This window comes from Mauremys reevesii, linkage group 3, assembly GCF_016161935.1.
Source record: "Mauremys reevesii isolate NIE-2019 linkage group 3, ASM1616193v1, whole genome shotgun sequence".
Taxonomy (NCBI): Eukaryota; Metazoa; Chordata; order Testudines; family Geoemydidae; genus Mauremys; species Mauremys reevesii.
In genome coordinates this window covers 153,319,262-153,342,985 of record NC_052625.1, presented here as the reverse complement: position 1 = coordinate 153,342,985, position 23,724 = coordinate 153,319,262, and the positions used below count along the sequence as shown (strand labels likewise).

At 37.9% G+C, this 23,724-nt stretch overlaps 1 protein-coding gene across 1 annotated transcript in view; it reads left to right on the top strand.

Annotated features, from left to right (window-relative positions):
* RIMS1 (regulating synaptic membrane exocytosis 1) overlaps nt 1-23,724 on the top strand; it is a 497,623-nt gene that overhangs the window by 346,587 nt on the left and 127,312 nt on the right. Inside the window, exons 22-24 of the mRNA XM_039530107.1 lie at nt 3,031-3,114; nt 11,871-11,948; nt 16,505-16,576. Coding sequence (XP_039386041.1) covers nt 3,031-3,114; nt 11,871-11,948; nt 16,505-16,576 — 234 coding nt within the window. The remainder of the gene's footprint in view (nt 1-3,030; nt 3,115-11,870; nt 11,949-16,504; nt 16,577-23,724) is intronic.

Here is a 23,724-nt window from a genome sequence, read left to right as displayed (position 1 = left end):
GAAAGCACCTAAGCACAGGCTTAGAGCACATGCTCAAGTGTGCTTTCCTGAATCAGAGCCTCACCACCCAACACATTGTACTACACTGAGAAGACACTAATCTTCATATAGGTCAGTTAGTAATATTTTATTGATTATTAATTGGTAATGTTATGGCCAATGATAGTAATACCTGGTGACAGTTTTTATTGACACTATAGGAGCCGAGTCCTGCAAAGCCTTAATACTAGTCATAGTTCCATTAGTAATGTTTGTAGGTTTTGGCCTTAAGTGATTATTTAATGCAGGTCTGAGCAAATAAAAGCGAGGAACAAATCTAAGTGATTGAATTAAGTAGAATACTCTGTATATATATCTTACAACCAGGCTTTTCTATTTTCAAATAGAAAAAGTAATAATATTGGCTGCTCTGGAATCATGACTTGATTGGGATTTTTGAGATGGTAAACTCTGGTGCCTTTATCTGGTCTCCATGACCTTATGAAATCCTAGGATGTAGATATTTGCTGAAATTCCCATGAATAGGTATTAAAAAAAATTGGAGCTATCATTAGTTCTTGACCTAATTGGCCCTATTCTGCTCCAGGATCACCATATTTTTTTTGTTTTTAAAAAACCATTAATAAAACAAAACACCCTCTAGCATTAGGAAAGTAAATGTGTTTATACTGCATGTTTTTTTAGAGTTGTTGTTTGAATGTGACTATTTGTATTGGAATTAATTACATAACAGTATAACATTCGTTAATATTAGGTATGCACTGTGATGTTTTTTTCCTCTCTTTCAAGCAGTGTAGAAGAGTACATTGTTGCATGTTTGTCTGCATTGTAATGTTGCACATGCTTTGTACAATATATAACAGGGGTGGCCAAACATACTGGCCCTCCGAGTCGCATATGACGATCCTCAGATGTTTGAGAGCCGGGGCGTACCTGCCATGGCTTGAGGCTCAGGGCTTCAGCCCCATGAGAGGCATCTGATGGGGCACGGAGCTAAAGCCCCAAGGCTCCCCTCTCCACTGGGCAGAAGCCCCTACTGCACCATCCCGCTGCAAGGCAGAGATCCCAAACTCTCCCACAACCAGTCTGGTAGGTGGAGAATGTGGGGGATCTGGGGAGCTCTGTGAGCCACTCTCTAACTGTAAAAGAGCTGCATGTGGTTCACGAGCCAGTTTGGCCACCCCGGTATATAAAGTTAAGCACCATTGAAATTTATGGAAAGAGAGCATGCTCTCAAAGTTCATAATGCATGATGACCAAAATTAGTAACTTTCTATAAAAATGCAATTTAATATTTGTAGAGGATATCAGCATATTAAGGGCTTTGACTGAGTGCACTGATGCATTAACATTTTCTTTAACCCTTGCTTTGGAGAGAAAAAGTAACTAACTACTAACAACCTATTCCCTTTGTGAAGTGATGCTAAATCTCCCTGAAACTTTTGTTATTTGCATGTTCCGTAAGTGAAACACTGTTTCTTAGTATATGGACTGGAAGGTTGCCTCAGAAAGTGAATAGTTCATGTAAAATATTACTCTGCTAATGTAAATATATATATTTTAAAATGATTTTTTGCCTGTATTTTCAAAACTAAGCAGTGTTAGGTTTATACAATATTATCTTTCCATTGTGACCAAGCTGTTCTATGGTTCTAAATCAAATGAGCTTTTGAAAGAAAAAAACTACTACAAATATGAATGTTCCTCATCCCACCCACCCACATTGATTAAAGATTTTTTTCTTTAATTTATAAAATCAATAAAAAGAGACTGGCATGAACTAATAAAACTTGGATTGTACATTTTTTTAAATATAAAAGAAATTTTATAAATTTTCACTAGTCAAGGCACACAAATATATGCTAATTAATTTATTTACAATGTATGCAAATTTACAATATTTACTATAAATATAACATTATTAGCTTGACTATTAAATAAGGATATCATTTATTTAACCTTAGACTCAACAATAATAGTTAATATATTAAACTTCTTAAAATATTAATTATACTTAGCAAGATTTGTGAGAGCTTCTTGCTCCCAAGTGTCAGCCTTACCTTTTTGGACAAGTTAACTTCAATTTGATGAATCTCATCTCTTCTACCCGTCTCAACTATATAAGGGAATTAAACTCAGAAGTTGATAGTGACTGATCCTGCCTTTTAAAAATTTGTTGTCTGTCTCTGTAACAGTGCTCAGCAACAAAAGAACCTGGGATGGATGGTGTCACAGACTCTGCTCCTAGAAAATAAATAGTCTTTGATGGGCATGTAATGTAAAGAGTAAAAACACATGCTTGTCACCAAGGAAATATGACCACTTTTGGAATATGTAATATCCTCCATTGCTGCATAACCCAAAAAACTTTCAGAGCTTCTGTGTGTTGGCAGCCCCAAAGAAAATTTTGGACTCTACAGAGCGCTTCCATTGTAGATTGAATAGGGGTGATGAGCAGAGCAGTTAGTGACATAGGATGATCTCTTTATGCCCCACCTTCTGCAGTTAGCAGTGTAACATGATGCTTTAATCCCCGTAAGGGACTCTTTGTAATTTAAAACCACTTTTTTAATGGAAAAATTTTGTTCAGTGCAGAGTTAATGGGGGAATAAACCCTTGGAAAAATGAAAGAGGAAAATAACAGCCAATCAGCACCTGAAAAGTTCTTCTAGTTTATAATTCCAACTTCTTATATGAATAACAAGTTTTTAGATTTTTCTAGCATTTGAGGATGTTTGAAATACTGTATATGCCATGAAAATTATTTAAATCATTCTAAATTGTGCATCCTTGTACACTCATTATAATTGTTTATATAGTGTACTGCTATATAGAAAATATACCATAAGAAACAACCAGAAGAATAGTGTATCAAAATTTTTAAAAAAAAATTAGAAACAAGAATTATTATTTTAAAAACAATCAATTTCATTACTTTTTGGGGTACTTTTCCAGTCTCAATTCCCATACCTATTTTAATTTTTTCACTCACTAAATATTTTTTTCCTGTTTTATTGAATGGGCAAACAGGGGTAGATGGTCCCCCTCCCTAGAGAGGAGACGACCTACTAGTCCCAGGATTCATATCCAGCATGCATCTCCGGAGGATGACAGGTACTAGCCAACTCCTCCTAACTGAAAAGTGGCTTACTGCATCTTGCACTCTGAGAGAAGTATAACAGAGTTTTAAAAAGATCTTTAATAAACTTTAACTATGACGAAACCAAAGTAAAGTGTCAGCTCAAAGTTCATCTCTGCATTTTGTTGAATTATTATAAAGCACCTAGGAATGTGGCCCAGTCAAATCTTCTGATTGCATGAACAATCCAAGGGATAGTTTCTAAAATCAAGATGTCTAATCTGATGTAGAAACTTCCATATTAATGGACTCTTTATTCTTTTTTTCCCCTATTTCTGTAAATGTAGGTTTTTTTCCCCTGTGGTGCTTTATAATATATAAATATCTGTCAGGGACCCTATTTCATCTTTTTTTTTAACCTCAGTAGTGTTTCTTTCTCTGCAAAATGCTTACGAGGAAAAAAAATCAGATACACACAGAGAGAGGCTCTGTGGTATATATTAATTGGTGTATATATAATAATTGGCATGGTTATGAAATTCATAAATTAAGGTTATCTTCAGGGGGCAGGTTTTCCCTACAAGGTAGGTTTTGACCAATAATGCCAGTGCTTTGGATCCACTTTATATGCTGATTTGCCAATTGTGATGAATGTAAACACCTTCCATTGTTTTGTTTCTTGCTCTGGTTTTCTTATCCAAATCAGTTTTGATGCCATATTGTATTTGTAATAGTAACATTCTTCTCATATGTTGTCATTTCTTCTACTAGATCCGCTTTTTTAATCAAAGCAGATATTAATTCAGCACTTTGAATGTAACGCAAGAGCAAGATTTAATTTCTACCCTTTAAACCCCTGATGTGTTATAGTAAATCCTCTCATTCTTAATTTTTAAAAAAATGTTTGTGCAGCTCTTATGAGGTTTAACTCTCATAAGTACAGTATACAAGTAACATTACAGTTTCTGTAGTGCTGGTATTCTCTTTCTGCTTAGGAGCACCTACATTTATGCCATAGTCTCTTTTGCCTGGCCTTGGAAATATTGCCACCAACTTTAGTGGGAACACTAACTGGCCTATAGTTATACCTGGATTCCATATCACATTAAGTTTTTTTAATTCCAAAACTGGCTCCATTTTGCAGTCACTGCATACCTAAACATTTCATTGACTGTAGTACTGGGTCCATTGTGATCTCTGTTTTTGTATTTTGATACTTTCAAAAGGACATTATCAGCAAATATGGTACAATTAGTACACATAGTCCATATGTATGTAACCTAGTGGATGGTTTAGGTTAAGAATTAAGTAGAAGTTAGGGCCTAAGTTAGTGTAGAGGAGTATGGAAAATAGGAGTTGCTATTGTGAGAAAGTTGGAGATAAGTTGGAGACAGCAAGACAGGAAATTTTGAATTTAGCAAGGACATGATCTAGGGTTACTTGCTGCGATGTTTTGGTTATAACTGGTTTGAGCAAGATTTTTAATAAGTGTTTTGAGAATTTCCGAATGTTGTATTAAAATGCTATCTGTATTGATAGTATGGGAAGGATATTCATGCAGAAATGAATTTAAATAATGTGTAAGGTAAGGAGCCAATAAGGAAATGGTGGAAATATAATTATGGTAAAGGGTAGTTTAATGTTAATTAATATTATAATAGATTGAAAAAGCCTAGCCTTGCAACATTGCAGGGGAACGCCAATTAACTGTTAGGTTTCAGGATTATAAGGCTGTACTTCATGCTGTTGTCAGTGGACTAATTACCCACTGATATACACTATTTCATCTTTGAACATATGTATAATTGTAGTATTGTGTAAGTAGTAATTGCATGCCTGTTTGCTTACCTAATCATTTTCCTTCTGAATAAAGTCTGCTTGTATTATTTAAAGTGTTGCCCAATAGTCCTCTACTAAACAAATTTTCTGTAATTACAGAATTTTCTATAGCCTGAAAACTAAGTTGGGGTTTATTACACCCTTATCTTTAGCAACTTAATATTAATTGGGAGCATTTCAAGATAAAGGTTACGAAAGGTAACACTTTCTAAACGATGGGCATTTTTGAGCAACTCTTTCCTCTCACTGTAATAGCCCTTTGAAGTCCATGAAAAGTCTCTCATTGACTTTGGTGGATCAGGCCCATCATGTATAGGGCCCCCGGGAGAAATCCTGACCTCATTAATGTCAATGGTAGTTTTGCCACTGACTTCAGTGGAGCCAGCATTTCACCTTAATTCTACAATCCTTACTTAATCATCTTTATTCTTGTTGTCATTGGGACTTTTGCCTGAGGATTTCAAGATTGTAACCATAGAGTGTAAGAAACAGTAAGAAGAAACATTTTTGTTTCTTTTCATTTATGTCTAGTTGGTGTGATTTCCTGGCTGAGGTGCAGAAAAAGGCATGCATTAATGCCGTACCCTTTTTGCTACTCAGATGCTGTTCATTTACTCTTTCTTCTGTCTCCATGACAGACAGAAGTTATAGCAACTTAGGCTCTTTTACACATCCAGTAGAGTGTGGATGTCCAACAAGTAGCTGAGGAGTCCAGTTTACACAGCCTACTCATCACCTCTGAATTTGGCCCTAAGAATTTAAAGTGGTTTAAATTCCTTATTTGGAATAAAAATATGTTTATTCAGTAATTAGGAGTAGATGAACCTTGGGGTACTTGACTAGTTTCTTGTAACTGAAACCCATTTCCTGATCTGTTCCCAAGAGTTATTCAGTTTTTAAATACACCACACTCCCTTGCCCATTAAGCAGGAGACTTTTGATGCAAAGGAATGGGACTGAGTATAGTGATACTCTGCTTATGTTGCATAGAATGGAACACACAGACAGGAGATATTTATACATAGAGAGACATGAAAAAGTGTGTATATGCATAACAACAGAGTCTAATCAATTGAGAGATGAGCTATCGTTAGCAGGGAGGAAAAAACTTTTGAAGTGATAATTAAGATGGCCCATAGAAGGTGTGAGGAGAACTTAACATAGGAAATAGATTCAATTGGTGTAATGACCCCACCCATTCCCAGTCTTTGTTTAAACACAGTTTATAATTATATCTAGTTTTATTATTTTTTCAAGTTCAGTCTCTTCTTTGTGGAGTCTTTTTTTTTTTTTTTTGTTGCAAAAATGCACCTTCAAGTCTGTCACTGAGTGGTTAGAAAGAGTGAAGTTCTCCTTCTTTTTTTTTTATGATGTTGATTCCGATGTCAGATCCAGTTGTTCTAAGTCAGCCATAAAGATGTTGGCATACTGAGGGCCATGCGGGTACCCATAGCAGTGCCACTGACTTGAAGATATATATTGTCCCCAAATGAAATATAGTTGTGGTGAGGACAAAGTCACAGTTCAGCCACCATTAGATACTGTTCCTGATGGCTTGTAGTCCATCTTCGTGTGGAATGTTCAGAATGGTGTTTTCTGGAAGATCACTGATGGATTGTAGTTTCCCCAGGAAGTCAGTGGTGTCTCGAAGATAGCTGGGTGGCTGGTGGCCATAGGGCCTGAGGAGAGAGTCCACATAGCCAGACAGTCCTGCTGTTAAAGTACCAATGCTGCTTGAGATGGGCGTCCAGGATTTTTCAGGTTTATTCTTGGTTCCAGGCATGTGTCTGTATAGATCTGTTCCTGTGCTTTCTCAGGAGTTTTTTTGCAGATGGTGTAGTTTCCTCCTTTATCAGCCTGTTTGATTATGATGTTAGAGTTGGTGGCTGAAATCTGCTTATGTAGTTGAGCCACAATCCCAGGGCAACTGTATATTTCTGCTAGAATGATCAACAGTGAAATAGTTAAAGCTAACATTTTAAATAAGCCAGTATTCTTTTTATTTCTTTTTCTTTTCTATTCAGTTCATTTTGTGTATAATGTAAAAGAGAAAACCAAAGCCAAATTACATTTATACAATTGGAATTCTCTTACATTTTGTACTAATTATTGCCCTTAAAAATCTGTTTTACAAGCAATTCTGTATATTAGCTAGTACCGTTCAGTACTGGCCTTTGCCTTTCTTTGGTATGCTTTTGTGAAGGCTTGTCAAAATAGCTACTCATGGTTGAGGGGAGGCTCTGAGTGACACACTGGGTTACTTTACTAGCTTTTGAGACCCTGACTTCACAGATAAATTGAATTTGACAGCTGTCATGTCAGACTCCATTTGTATACATCCCAGAATTATCATGCAAATTGGACCAATTTGCATTCTGTGCTCAAGATATGCAGAGGACTGGAACAGTAAGAGCTATTCTGTATAAATGATTTTTGAAACATGACTTATGAGTGTGTAATTTCTTATTTTTGATCATTTAACTCTGATATTAGCAACATTGCATTTTTTTATACTCATTCAGGATAAAAGATTTCAGCAAGCATTTTAGAAAGATTTTTGTTTTTCTGGAAATGATTGAAATGTCATAGCAGAAAAATTACTTCATAATATATTTAGAGAAATGAATAAATAAATTACTTTTCATTTTAAATATTGACTCAAAAATGTTTAAAAATCATGAGTTTGTTTAACTTTTTTGCTTTTTTATGATATGTTATAAAGACGACCTCAACATTTTCCCCCCTTGTTTGTTTTTCACATTAGAAATTCAGGTCCTGTCTAGGCTTCAAGATTTTATGGTTATAGTTGAACTAGGGAAATGGTGATATCACAAGTGATGAGAGGAGCCAAGTGAGCAAAAGTTGAGGAATTGACAAAAGAAGGGACTTTTATTCAGACTGTTTGCTTTTATTAACACTATATATTTAACTTCAATGGCTAATTAACATTTTGGCTAAAAGAAGCCTTTGTTAAAATTCAACATTCTTGTCCCTTTCAGTTAAAGTGTGAAAGCTCTCAGTAAGGCCCCCTGAGACCCAGAATCCTCACTTTCAAAATTTGAATAACCTGCCTGTATACTAGAATGGGCACCTCAATTAATTGCTAATTTGGAATTAGTTGCAGCCGTATAAAACAAGCTAAGTTGCTTTCAAAAATCTGATAGGGAATACAGACAAACAACATCAGAAACAGAGAGATAAAATGGGTCATATCTTGTATTGGACCAATTTCTATGAGTGAAAGAAACAAGCTTTTCAATCATACAGAGTTCTTCTTCAGGTCTGGTCTGAAGAGCTCCCTGTCTCACAAAAGCTTGTCTCTCTCACCAAAAGAAATTAGTTCAATAAAAGATATTACCTTACACACCTTGTCTCTAATATCCTGGAACCCAACATGGCTATGACTACACTGCATACATCAGAAACTTGTTAACTATATCTGTATCTGTTATAAATTATAATTTTCTTCAGCAAGATATGAGCAAAAATATCCTCCCCTGTTTTTTTAAAACCTTAACATATAGATATGTTTTTTCCTCAGATGTTAAGTAAAACATTTTACTTTAAATAAATCAAGTTGTAAAACTCTTACTTCCAAACTAACGTCCACTTGCGAAAACATATACCGGTAGTTAAGTTCTATAGAAGTAGGAGAGACCAGTGTCAAACTTTACTTTCTAGCCTGGGATGTGGCCTTTGTGATATCCACTTCCTGGAAGGCAAGAAAAGAAGAGGTGGAAGCTTATTTTCACCTAGGCAAGAATTAAGGGGTCAGGCACAGTATGTATAAATGGAATACTGGGCAATCCTGTTTGTGGTGCCAATCATTACACTATGCCGACCTCACATTGAATAGTTGGGAAGGTTGGGCAGAAACAAGAATTCTTCACTACACAACTGCCCAGCTTGTATCTCTGGGACTTATTGTTCCTTTTGTTGTGGAGGCCCTTCTTCAAAGCACTTAGCTCACTGTTTTACACTGAAAGTAAGTTTAAGAATGTGAGTTCTTGACCATCCCAACTTCCTTCAGTCAACTTGCTGTGGAAACAGGATGGAGTAGGTTTTAAGTGATCACGTTCAGTTAATTTACAGGCTTTCAGATCCTTATACACAGTGAAGGAATTTTTCCCAGGAATAGAAGGGGCAGTCAAGAGAACGTGCAACGTGTTGTATTCTCTGCCCTACTTTGGTACGGGCCAGAGGCCTTAGGTGAGCATGAATTGTTCTGTGCTCTTGACAAATAGTAAATGGCAGGAGTTTCATCCATGCCGTCGAAGTTTCTTAGGTGGGTGTAGCCTGCTGGAAATGCTACTGTGAGGGAGTCTAAATTTAGGAGAAGAGACTCCACCATGCAGCCAGATGTCCCTATGTCAGGTGAAGAAAAAAAATCAACAATTTGACACAAAGGTTCACTCTGTCTCTAATCCTATGTTTTCTTAAAGAAGTATTTTATAACCCATTTATGCCAAATAATAAGGCATCATAAGAAGGCATCACCCCAATGGGTGAAATAGATTTTTCTAGAGAAGGCCTTGTTTATGGACATGTAAGATTTTATTCTATTTGTTGTTGTTTTTTAATATCCGCCACTCCACTGATGATAGCTCTTTTTAAAATACAGCACCCATTTCACAAAGCAAAGATTTATGTTCTCCCAATGTGTCTGCAATGTCATTTAATGGACAAACGGCCTGCTTCTATGATGCATTCTGCTCAGTATAAGCAGCAAAGAGTCCTATGGCACCTTATAGACTAACAGACGTATTGGAGCATGAGCTTTCGTGGGTGAATACCCACTTCGTCAGATGCATCTGCTCAATGTGACTCTTGTTGACTTCACTGGGAGATTGCAAGCACAGAACAAAGTTTAGGATCATCCATTATTCTTCCAACAGTGTTCCAATCATGACTGATGATTAGTCTTTATATGAATGTTCGATGCTTGCTAAATGGAGAATGACACATGGCTAGATCCTGGAAACACACATGCATGTAAATAAATTTTCTCATGCAAGTACTCCAGTTGAAGTCAGTATAATTCACTGTATGCAGGTGCAGTTCTAACTTTACTCTAAACAGAACCCAAACGTTCCCCTTTCTGGGATTTTACGGTATTGGTAGTACAAATAGCAAAAATGTAAAATCTCCACCTTATCTTTCTTCACAAGTTTGTCTCTTAAGATTTCCTTGCAGAGACCTCTTATGTTTGATCACAATTCCTTCTACCTCCACTTTACATGTTGGCACCTTACATTCAGGGTAGATTCAATAAGTCAGTATTTTTTGAAACCCTACACTAGACAACAAGTGGTTAAGGAGCTCCTCTGGGCTCAGCTGGCTCCATCCTACCACACCTGCAAGACATGCCCAGGCTGGAGGAAGAGTTAAAAGGGAAGCAGAACAGTTCACATGTGGGCAAGCCAGGGAAGAAAACAGACTGTCAACCCTCAGTTCCTGAGGGAAGGCCCAGGGGAAGGCAGGAACTTCCCTGAAAATAACTGTCTGAAGGTCTCTCTCTGAGAGAAGAGAAGGCCTGATTCTAATATACCCTGAGAGGGAGGCACTTCCCACTCTCTCTTTTACTAACTCTGTTGATTTGCATTAGTTCCCCTTTTTTTTTGTTTCTGGACTATCCTGAAAGGGGAGAGACTTTGAAGGGACCTGGCTGGAGGGCCATGACACAGAAAGAGGCAGACCACCGCAGCAGTGAAGAGAGAGCTGCCATGCCACACCCCACCTCAAGGAGGTGTGCGCGGTGAGCCAACCCATTCACAGACCAGCTGATAGTGTGTTATGTTCACACATGGTAATCAGTGAGGCTACTAGCATGAGCAAACTTACTCATGTCTGAGTTTGTAGAATCAGATCCAAACTGAGTAGGGGAAATTTTTTTTCCAGTTTCTTAGAGGGGTCTGAAAATAATTAAGAATAAAAAATAAACATTTAAAACTATGAAAATTACTCGACTGTGTCTTCTAAAGTTAACTATATGGCCTTATAGCGAATCTTGCACTTTTCATTATATAATGACAAGTAGTAATAACCACATAATTTTTCAGTCAGTCTGGCAATCATTCAGGGGTCAAAGATGAACATCTTAATTTAACATTATAGCTGAAATGCTGAAGTTCTACTATAAAGCATTAGTAGATATCTTATTAATTCTGTATAACCGAGTTTGGTACCTGGAAAAAACCTAGACTTACACATTGAGTCTGGAAAAAAGTTCTCTTTTGTACAGCCTGCATGTGAAATCTGACAGAACAGTTATATTTAAGTCAAATTGTGAGCTCTGGATAAATTGTAAAGATGTTAAAAGAGTTTAAGCATAAAATGAAAATAGTATGGAAATTATGAGACATATTTTGACCATCACTAGAATAATTTTTTTAAAATATTCTTGCTGGGTCAGTTTGCTGCCTTCATGTGATTATTGAGCAGTTATTTATCAAAACAGGAAAACATCTGGTAATTTTAGTATGGATATTTAGGAAAGTTTCCTTAAATGCAAATAGAATTTACTTGATTTTAATCAAGATAACTTGCCAGTACTTAATACCAAAATATTATTTTTCAAATGCTATTTGAATTTTCATTTGGATTGAGGAAGAAGCATTTATCTATTATTCTAATTTACAAAATTTAGATTTATTCTCAATAAGGAAAATGGGAATTGGTGAGCTACAGTGCTGTAGTTCAATATAGATTTTACATTTTTCAGTCACTGATGTTTTACTTTTGTACTTACCATGGTGCCACAGATTTTTAAAATATCCCCTTTAAACATGTGAATAAAGGGGACATCAGAAATGCAGTTCGGTCAGTACTTAGTACCTGAATGCTGTTGGTTTATATATTTTGACTGCATGTCTCCATCTTCACTGCATGTGACCATCTCTCTGTTTCTGTCCATTCTGTCCAATTCACTTCCATGTTTCCAAAATTTGTGAAGAACAAGGACGCTGGAGTCTTGCATTCCAAAACAAGACAGTATAAACCACCTAAGTGCTAAACCTGGAGCAACACAGAGGTATCCTTATTAAATCAAATTTTAGTTCCAAGTAAATGAATTATTGATTCTAATTTATGAATAGTGAACAATTTCCTTCCCTGACAACATTCTCTGTTATAAATATTTTATTTTATATGCTTTTTCATTCTCTTTATTGCTAAATATACATTATAGCTGTTTGTTTTTTCATACTAACATATTTAACCTCTTTATATAGAGTACACTAAGTGGCTAAATTTGAACATGGAGTAAGTGCCCAGCATACACCCCTGTGTGCACTCTGGACATTGGGTACAGGCATTAAAGTATAGGTCAGGTGCACAGCTCCCACTTATTCGCCCCATGAGCTGGGCACTGCAGTTTAGTCTGCATGGTTAAGGAGAGGGGTATTATAACTTGCTCTTGGAATAGGGTGGCAGCAAATCACCACCCTCCAGAACAAGGGGGAAGCACAACATAAATTGTGACTCAAGGTGTGCTCCTCCAGGAGCAGACCAGAGAACTAATTGTGACAGTTTCAGTTCTTCCCTTGCTCAGTCTTGGGAAGCAGTAAGTTTCTTCAGCCCTTTCCATAGAGTAGCTTATTCCTGCCTGTGTGCCCAGCACATAGACAGGTGGAACCAGGGCTCTTACTATTCCCAGTCCTTCTCTTCCACCTTGTTTGTAGTGAGGAGAATCAGGCACTGATTCTGTGGGTACTCCCCCCCCCCATGCACACACACACTGCAGCAATAGTCACAATCTGAGCAGGGCCAGTTGGGAGTAAGAGGAAGATGGTCTTACTCTGCCGAATAGTCCTCTAAGGGCTGAGACATCTAGCCCATGAGTAGGCCCATTGAACTCAGTGGGGCTACTCAGATCGCGTCCTTGCTTTGGGGCCTTCAAAGACAATTGCAGCATCTGTAAAGAATCTTAAACACTAACACAGATCTCCTGCTTTATGCTTCTTAATTTTGGCTGCATATGGAAGAGTAAAAGAATTATGTAAGGAAAATAAATGCAACAGAAGTTTAAAGTACAGAGCATGGTGGGAGAACAGGATTACACCTGTTAATTAACTAATTTTTTAGAGTATTTTTTTGTGAAAACCTACATGATTTTAGTCAGTAGAATACAACTGCTAACAAGATCTCCATTAATGCAAAATTAGTTTGATTAAGAGGTGTTTCCATTTTCTGTTCCTACCTGTGAAACATACGATATAATGGTTTAATCCTAATCAAACATTGCAATAGCTTGAGGAGAACATGAAAATCATCTGTGATCAATTATTTTAACTATAATTTACTCTGATGTCTGTATACACAATTTCCAGTTCAGACACTGAGTTTCTTCTCATTTTCCCCAAGGTCTAAAATACAAATCTTGAAATGTCTATTTCATCTTAGTTTTATTTCTGCATTTTACCTGCCTAGCTTAGTGCATGAAGTTGATTTTTATCAACATCAATTCCTTGTGCATCTCTCCACATCTTATTTCCTGTGTCAAATAGAATTTGGGGGTTGTCAACATTCCTTGTGCAACAGTCAGCAAACAATCAATCTCTCCTTTTTTTTATTTGAATGGCGGTCTGCATTGGTAACCTCTCAGGGTATGTTTACACAGGATTTTGGAGCAAGTTGCCCAGCTCACCTCAACCAACTCGGGTTAGCACGGCTTGCACTAATGTTCTAAAAATAGCTGTATAGAGAGTGCTTTGAAGTTGTGGTCCTGTTGACCAGCGCTGAGAGGCTTACTCCCCACTCACTACAAGATGCTGTGTAGACATATCCATGAAGGCTAACCTTTGTGTATTTAAGGGAACGCTGATGGCCACATCCTGTAGAGAGAGTTGGATATCAGATGTTTGCTGGCCTCATTCTGTAATAGTTAAAAACGAATACAACTCCACAAAAGCAAAGAGTGTTGAACCTATAAAATGTCTCACACACAAATGTGTGAGAGCACCTTGCATTATAGCAATAGAAATGAACAAGAGCTGACTTGTAAATACGGATACGAACAAAGAATTATAAATAATAGTGAAAAACACGTTCCACAGATGCAGAGCCCATGTAGAGATTCCTGATAATATATTTGCAATTTCTGAATCATGATGGTGAAAGCATGCACAGAAAATACTCTTCAGTTATTGGGCTTGCCTCCTCCTCTGTATTACAGTGGCACTTAGAGCCCTAGTCGTGGACCAGCATCCCATTGTGCTAGGTGCTGTACAAACACAACAAAAAGATGGTCCCTGCCCACAAACAGCTTACAATCTATGTATAAGTCAAGAGACAACCAATAGATACAGACAGATGGGGATGTACAATCATGTACACCACTTACTGTATATCTCTGTGGTACCCAATTCAATTGAATTGTACAGTCACATTTCTGCCTTTGACTCTAATGAAAGGGGGCAACAGATCAGCTGTTGATCTCTTTATGTCCTCGATTTGGCTATCAACTACAAGTTGATAATTTTTATCTTGGGCTCAGCTGTATTTCCCCCTTCCTGGGGCAGTCCTTTTCATGGTGCCATAGTCTGCAATGAGATAACCTGTACATAGAAGGCCCAAATCTCTACTTAAACAGTTTTATGCTGTTGTAATTCACTGACTTCAGGCAAGTTATTCCTAATTGACACTGGTTCTGTGAGAGCAGCACCAGACTTTATCTACCTTCAAGGCTGAACTTTTCATATAAGTTGCATATAAATGACAAGAAAGCTGAATTTGGTGATTTTCCCAGACACCCAGTGTAATGTCTTGAATGAGAACAAGAAATCCCTCTCAATTTCATGAAAAATATACCTATCTCATAGAATTAGAAGGGACCCTGAAAGGTCATTGAGTCCAGCCCCCTGCCTTCACTAGCAGAACCTAGTACTGATTTTGCCCCAGATCCCTAAGTGGTCCCCTCAAGGATTGAACTCACAACCATGGGTTTAGGCAGGACAATACTCAAACCACTGAGCTATCCCCATGGCCCTCATTTTAGCCTCAATGACATTGCCATAACAGTGCAGAAATTGCCCTGGTATCTCCATATTCTTCTCTAGAGAAGTATTTTTATTTTACACAAATTATAACAGCCAGGTCAGATACAAAGAATAGTATTAGTGTGCAGGAGAATTTTCCTGCAAACTTGATGTCATGTACATAATTTTGCAGGCTTGAAATGACTGTTCATTGGACATCACAGGAAGAAAGGTAAAACACTAGGAATATGGTTTAATGATGGCAACTTTAGTAACACATCTGGGAAACTATCCTGCAGTAAATCATCCAGTGAAGATCCACCAGTGTCCACCTCTAAAACTTTTAACCTGCTCCAAGCACTGTTGCTGGGACCCCATGGCCCTCTTTTCATACGAAGGGTGAGGGTGTGGAGGAAATCCTCTCCCTACCAGATAGTAGGAGACCCAGCCTCCTTCCTCATCTTCTTTAAGGGACACTCTTCACTAATACTAATTCCAAGTCTGGTTTATTAGGATCTCCTACTGAACAAGTGCCTGCACTGGACACTTGTCAGAGAGTGACAACATGAGCACCCTACAACTTACCCTGTTCACCAGCTCCCTGAGCTGCTGAGAGGAACCTAAGCCCTACAAACCACCCAGGCCAGTGATGGGAAAATTCTTTCCCAACCCCAAAAGGTGACTAGTGAAATGCCCTTAGCAAGGTCACTGAAAATTGGACCAACTCTACTGCTTAAGGAATAGCTGATCTAGCTTTCAGGTAGGTTAAGATAGACAAACTATGGCCCAGCAAATGCACGTTTTATAGAATCAGGTAAAGAGTTGACTGTTGGAAATTGGGAAACAAACAAAATTTCAGTCTCAGCTCTCTTCTGGCTCTTTGTGAAAGATATATATGGAAAAGGTATAAGGAAGCTAACTAAATTTACATGACCCAATTACATATTTTTTAAAAATTGGCTTAGACACATGTTCTAATACCAACCAGTTAATATTTGATAGAAAGAACGTATTATTGAATTGTTAGAAGTTTTCCAAAAATTGTAGCGATCTTGGTACAGTAAAATAAGACAAGGTTTTACTAATATGCAGTGTAATTTATACTTGATCTTCATTACAATATTTTGTTCATTACTTGAAAAAGTGATTTTAAAACATTTTTCAGATTTACATTTGAGTGTTCTATTACTTCCCAGTCCTTTCTGCAACTGCTCTTTCTTGCAGCACTATTTTCTTGTCAAGGGAGGACCTAGGAGCTACTGTAGGGGTCATTTCTAATCCTGTGAGAAGTCTTGTTAAAAAGTGATGCAACTACCTACCTACCCCAAGAGTCTGAACTAATTATCTTTCTCTTCTCTAGCATTGAGTAAGGTCTCCTGTTTGGCAACCCACTGGCTTCACACCAACAAGCCTGAACTAATTTAATGCTATAATAGAAAAGGATCTTGTGATTTAAACTACTAATTCAACAGCCCATTCATAAAGATAGCTATCATTTTTCCATCTGTCAACTACTTTTCATTATCATTGTAATACATAATTAAAGCTTTATTCTTCATATTCCCTGTATCTTTTCTTCTTTTTTCATTTTTTTTGACATCTCATTTCACAGGCAGTCCAGAAAAGTGGAAAGATATAACAGCCAAAAACAGACTAGGAAAGACTCCGCATCTGAAACAGAAAGGTAGGATTGATGCAGCAACCTTCTCTCTTAGTCAAATTGATTCCGGTGCACCTGCTGCTACTTTAAATGTCACCTGTAAAACACTAAATGTATAAAATTACTAAAACAAAGTAATTCATGCTGCCTTAGTTTAAAGTACTGATGAGCCCACATCTATGTTACAGGATTGTCATTGCCTGGTATGTTGGCCTCATACATGTTATGTCATAGTATAGAAGTTTTCTGGCTTTCTTCCTAAGATCAAAAGTCACTTTTGTGTAAATTTAATTATTCAAATCCTTCACCCATTAAGTCCTGGAAGTTTTGGCACTGAATCTCTAGGATCAGGATGTATGTATAATATGTTGAAGCCGTGAAAGATTGCTCTTATTGTATATCACCACTGATATTTCTTCCTGTTTTATTTTAAAAATAATTTTGACAGACAAATCTACGTACAAAATGTGAAGCTAACAATAAATAATTGCAAAACAGATTCTCTTAATATAACATAAAAGTTGCACAATTGAAGTTGCAAAAATTAAAGGATTGCCGCATTCAAATAGCAATGTTAATATGGACATGCTGTACATCCTTTATTTTCTAAGGTATCCAGTTCACCTTGTAAATAGAAATATATTAAAAGACATGTATAGAAAATACTACACTTTGTGATTATGCAATGTTAATATTGCTGCTGCAATTTCGACTTTTGCTTTTATTGAGTTTTACTGTGCATTTATTGTGATTTTAACTTTCACCTCCTATGCTATAATAATATAGGCGTTTTGCACCCAGGTTCTTCATTTTAACAAAAAACAGCAAGGAAAAGAAATATATGTGCTTAATAATGGTAGTATTCTACTGGTTCCAGTTAGGTTTAAGTGCACATCTTGATGAGATAGTGAAAGAGGGGTAAGATCCCACTTTTGCTGGAGACAGATTTCTGTAAGGCTGGGTCAACAGGGCAGCAGAACCCCTATTTACACTATGAGAGGTGAATAGCTGCATTGAAAAAAAGATAAACAATTAATTTCGTTTTCAAACAAAAAGCTTATAATTTGTATAATGTAGTAAAAATTGCAGACAGATTGCAGATTCCACTGAATCTTTGATTTTTAACCCCGATGCCTATGATTTTCTATGCTTAGTCTAAAGGTAGGAGGATTTTTGCTTTTTTTCTTGTTTAATTTTATTTTATATATTTTTTATTTTCCTGTCCCAGTAGCAACTCCTGTGCCATGGCAAGCAAAGATAATATTAATTGTAAATGATATTATTGCCCTAATTAAGTCAATAGGCGTTTTAGCATTAATTTCAATGGGGCTGTTTTGAAAAAGGTTCAGTGCTTTATTATGCTGTGTTAAAAAACTTAATGGATGCCCACTGTGCATACTCAAAACTTGCTTATATGCTTGTAAGTTGTTTTGATTTTCCCCTGAAGATAGACAAATCATACAACTTTTAGTGAATAGAATGCTCTTGCTAAACTTCAAATTTCAGCCATTTTTGCTGTAGTCTTGTGCTTTATATGTTTGTGCTTTAAAAGAGGGTATTTATATATTTTACAGCGTGAAAAATATGTGTGTCTCATGTATTGTAAGAAAGAAAGAATTTTTCCCATGCTTTTTTTCAAAAAAGCAACCTTCAAGCAAAGAGTAAGTACAGAAATTAGTAGTGATAGCTATCATTTCCCGTGGCTCTTGATGGGACTGAAGCCAGATTGCCCTCAGGGAAGATGGCCATCTCTTATGCTATACGGTTAAGAAACTGGACAGAAAACTGGGAGGAAAGACACTGTGGGAGAAATGATGGAGATTTAGGTTACAGGGGGAATAAAGGGTGCCAGAGAGGGAGAATAAGAGGGGAAGGAGAGCAAAGGAAAGGAAGGATAATATGCAGAGTGAGTAAATTACCATAGGAGCCACATGGGGGAGAAGAGAATCTGAGGGAGCATGCAGAGGGAGATGTGAGTGGTCAAGGAGGTGTAATGGGAGTAAAGAGAGATAGGATGTTGCTAAGGGAATGAGGTGGAGATAGAATGGCTTTTGCTATCACCACAGGGAATTAGACAGGACAAGTGAAGTCCCCCTCTGCACTAGCCATTGGGCAGGCCTGAATTTCTGTGTGTGTATTTAAGGGTGATTTTGAACCTGAAATGATCATACACAGATTGAGGGTGGGCTGCTTCCTTCTAAAGGATCAAAAATCATAACACAAAACAACCCCCCCCACACACACGATTTTAAAAATCTAATGATTTGTATGCTAATCTCATGATTGGGGGATGGGTCTGACTCATGATTTTTGATCATTTGGGATTTGCAGCTGTTTCAAATGGAGAGAAACTGTTTTGCAGAGAATGTGAATCTGGTGTATTTTGTTGGATGTCTGAAAGTTACAAATGTAAGCTTGTAAAATGCACTCTGCTTTTGCATTCTAAGAATGAACACACTTGTAATTATATTATATTAAGATGTACTATATTTTATGTCTACAACAAGCTATTTTTCTCCCAATAAGGAATTAACCTACATCTGAGATCCAAACTTTACTCACTATTTTAAAGTTTTGATAGCACTTGCATAAAACATAGTAAACATAAAATGTTTACATATTCAGTTAGCCTTCTTTTATGTTTTTGTGAGCACATTTGAGACTGGATACATCTGTGATATATATAATAGCTTTGCACTGATTTATATATACAGTACTTAATGGATTTGTAGCTTGGTACTGCAGTGTCATGGCCTCCGTTGTGTTAAAATCACTTCCAGTTATCCAGTAGTCAGGCTCCTTATAGCCACAACAATCATCACTTAAAGTGTCTGAGTGGTATTTTTTACTAATGTGACATTTGTTATTAGGGGAGGTCAGGAAGATTATCAAAACCATTCTGGACTTTTTAAAATATTTCTTTACCTTTTAAAAAGCATCCATGTCACTAAGTACTCCTTTACGTCCTAGTTGAAGATAGACAGTTCCTCTTTCTGATAATGCCACAGGAGAGGGAACCTGGGCTGCAGAAACAGCAGCAGCCCAGGGAATGGTGAATTCTGCCTCTCCCTTTTGCTTCTTAATGGTTCATCATGTCATGATAAGGAATCTGTCGTCATGATAAGGAATCTGTCTCATCATGTCATGATAAGGAATCTGTCTCATCATGTCATGATAAGGAACCTGCACTATGGTGTATTTATCTGGTTTTAGCGAAATAATCAACTAATTTAGACATTCAGTACAAAGATGTCTACACAGGACTGAGTGCTTTGATTTATTACTTCATCATATTCTTAATACCACAACAGTACCATCAAGTAGCGTAGTTAATATGCTAGATAATTCATGCTCGTCCAATGGCAAATACTGCACTAGACTAGTCCTCCTCGAGGTATCTTCTTCTCTCCACCACAAGAGAACCAGGCTGGGGACTTCCAGAGGAGTATCTTCAAATCAGCTCAGCCTGCCTGCCCCCGCCACAGTTCAGGCATGCAGCACCAACACAGTCCCCTAATTTCCATCACGATTGACACCAAGATCGGTAGCTGGGATAGAAATAGTGTCCTTGGGGCCATCCATTTTCCATCAGGAGGTCAGTTACAATTGTTCAGACCTTGCTGATTTGAAAGTTGCTTAAAGAAGACAAAGTAAAGATCAAGTGAAAGCAAGAGGCACTTATTGTCCAAATTGCCCTCTACCAAGTATTCCCATTAATCAGCAATTGTAACAGGATGTCCAACATCCTACCTCCTACAGCATTCTGTATAACCACCCTTTAACATTTTATACATGGCTCAATTCCTATGTTTATTAGGGAATCTCAGCAGATCAGCACCTGATGAAACATCAGTCAGCTGTGTTAAAATCATTGACAGGGATTAAAGGTTTTCCTGCTAATGCTATTCAATGCTTCATTTGTGCCAAGGCTTGCCAGGGCTGAGCTCCAGCACCTCTGGGCTTGCTGCGTCAGTTATGAAAGTAGAGAAATTGCTTGAGCCCCAGCACCTCATTGCTTGAGCCACGGCACCCCTTTCATTACAAATTAAGCACTGATGCAATTAGATAACTTCTAGGTTGGTCTCCAAGGTGGGATGCAGTAAAATAGTTTAAGCTCGGGGCAGCATGCTGGGAATGAGAAAAAGCATAGGCACCGACTCCGTGGGTGCTCAAGGGCTGGAACACTCATGGGGAAAAATTAGGTGGGTGCTCTGCACCCACTGGCAGCCAAGCTCCCCGCCCTGCCCCACCTCACCTCCTCCTCCACCTCTGCCTCCGCCTCCTCCCCTAAGTGCACTGCATCCCAGATCCTCTGCCTACCTCCCAGCACTTGCTGCCACCAAACAGCAGTAGCAATCCAGGGCAGGGATTTGGGGAAGGAGTCAAATGGGGCAGGGAGGGGGCAGAGTTGAGGTGGGGACTTTGGGGAAGGGATTGGAATGGGTGTGGGAGGGGGCGGGGCAGGGATGGAGTCAGGGCAGGGCTGGTGGCAGAGGGGGATCGAGCACCGACTGGCACCATTAGAAGTTGGCGCCTATGACAAAAGCTCCATTATCCTCAGTACCATCATGAGTGCACTTCATGATCTTGACCGGGATGAGATCCATTTGCCTGAAACCTCTCTCTAAACATAAATGAAATAGGAGATTGGTAATATAGTTGTTGGTACAGAAAACAAAATAAGCTTTAAGAGAGATGTTAAATGACACAAAAAACAACAAACTAAATGCTTTGCCCAGGAGGTCTTTGGAGTCTATGGGCTAAGGTATCCCGTGCAAAAAGTAGCATATGTTTACGTAATAAAATACTACTATAATTCATATATGTATTGAATTACATATATGTATATGTATTAGAATATGAATTAGCTAAATTAAGGTTGCACAGAGGAAGCTTTTCCTAACTTTTGAGTACTTGGCTTTGTAACCTTAATAGTATTCTTTTAATGTGGGTTTTTTGTGTGTGATTTCTTATATTTAAAAAAAAAACCTCACTGAAAAAAAATAAATTCCATCATGTAGCACCATACTGACATCCACAGGGGTCAGCAGCAGGATTGGAACCTTTAGATCCACTGCTCCAACCTTCATCTCTTATGCTAATGGAATAATTAATAGCAGTAGTGGGTTGTCTGACCCTGCAAGGGAGGGGGGATGGGACACATTAGCAGTAGGTTTTATAAATATTTGCTGATATCAGAGCAATAGTGAAACTCAGGAATTTTGTGTTCCATTCCAGGCTCTAGAGGGAAAAGTGCTATGGTGGGTGCAGACCCAAGCTTGACCTCTCCTGCCCCATCCCCTCCAATTTGTCCCAGTCCTTCTCCTCTGTACTAGAGCATCTCAAAGATTTCCATGTTTTTAACATTGTCAGACCAATTTATTTTTCCCTAGCCTCATTCTCAGAAATAGCTAATCTGTTTTGTCTGAAATTTTTTAAAAAAATACTGAGGCAGTCACCTGGCATGGAAGATTTCAGTTGAAGTGATAGAAACTAGACAAGTTATAAGCAACTGAAAATAAAGTTTTATAATGGGAACTATCTGGCAGCCTTAATAATAAAATAAATAAATAATTGTTGTTGTTGTTATATATTATTTATATTATTGAAGCACCTGGGAGCCCCAGTAGGACCCCATTGTACTGTACAAACATGTGCTTTCAAATTAAATATAAGATGAGAGAAAACAGAGGGATGCCGACAAATTCAGGATTATGAGGAAACAATGATCTAATATCATCTAAGACAGACAGACACAGGGTGGGGGAAGGGGTGTAACATACAAGCAGAGTGATCAATGTGATGGCAGCAAATGGGATACTAGTTCCACAATTATTATTTTGGGGTGAGAGGGTTATTTAGTAGGGGAGCAGCTAAATGTAAAGAAAGGGGAAGGAATGGGTAAGGAGGACAGAAAAGGGAACAGGAGGAGAGACAGATGCAGAATGAAGCTGAAGGGAAGGGTTTGGTGAGAAGGGAGGAGAAGGAGAGGGTTAGAACAAACAGCCATTTTGAACAGGACAGAGAAAATCACAGCGTATTCTGGGATGTCCAGAGGTCCAAAGGTCCCTGCTCCCCCACAGTGGCGTTTCTGTCTCCTGATTGGGGTGTTATTAGAGGAGGTTTTGGAACAAATTAATAAATTAAACATTAATAAGTCACCAGGAACCAGATGCTATTCACCCAAGAGTTCTGAAGGAACTGAACTGTGTAATTGCAGAATGGCTAATTTCAGTTTCTGTGCCAGATGACTGGCGGATAGCTAATATGACTCCAATTTTTAAAAAAAGGCTCCAGAGGTGATCCTAGCAATTACAAGTGGTGAGCCTAACTTCGGTACCAGGCAAATTTGGTTGAAACTGTAGTAAAGAACACAATTTACTGGGGGAAGAGTCAGCATGTGTTTTGTAAAGGGAAATTATGCCTCACCAATCTACTAGAATTCTTTGAGTGGGTCAATAAGCATGTGGACATGGGTGATCCAGTGGATATAGTGTACTTAGATTTTCAGAAAGCCTTTGACAAGGTCCCTCACTAAAGGCTCTTAAGAAAAGTAAGCTGTTATGAGATAAGATGGAAGGTCCTCTCCTGGATCAATAACTGGTTAAAAGATAGGAAAGAAAGGGCAGAAATAAATGGTCAGTTTTCAGACTGGAGAGAGGTAAATAGTGATGTCCCCAGGGGTCTGTACTGGACCCAGTCCTATTTAACATATTCATAAATGATCTGGGAAAAAGGGTAAACAGGGAGGTGGCAAAATTTGCAGATGATACAAAACAACTCAAGATAGTTACGTCCAAAGCAGACTGTGAATTGTTACAAAGGGATCTCACAAAACTGGGTGACTGGGCAACAAAATGACAGATGAAATTCAATGTTGATAAATGCAAAGTAATGCACATTTGAAAACATATAATCCCAACTATACATATAAAATAATCGGGTCTAAATTAGCTGTTACCACTCAAGAAAGAGATCTTGGAGTCACTGTGGATAGTTCTCTGAAAACATCCACTCACTGTGCAGCAGCAGTCAAAACAGCGAACAGAATGTTGGGAATCATTAAGAAAGGGACAGATAATAAGACAGAAAATATCATATTGCCTCTATATAAATCCATGGTACGCCCACATCTTGAATACTGCATGCGGATGTGGTCACCTCATCTCAAA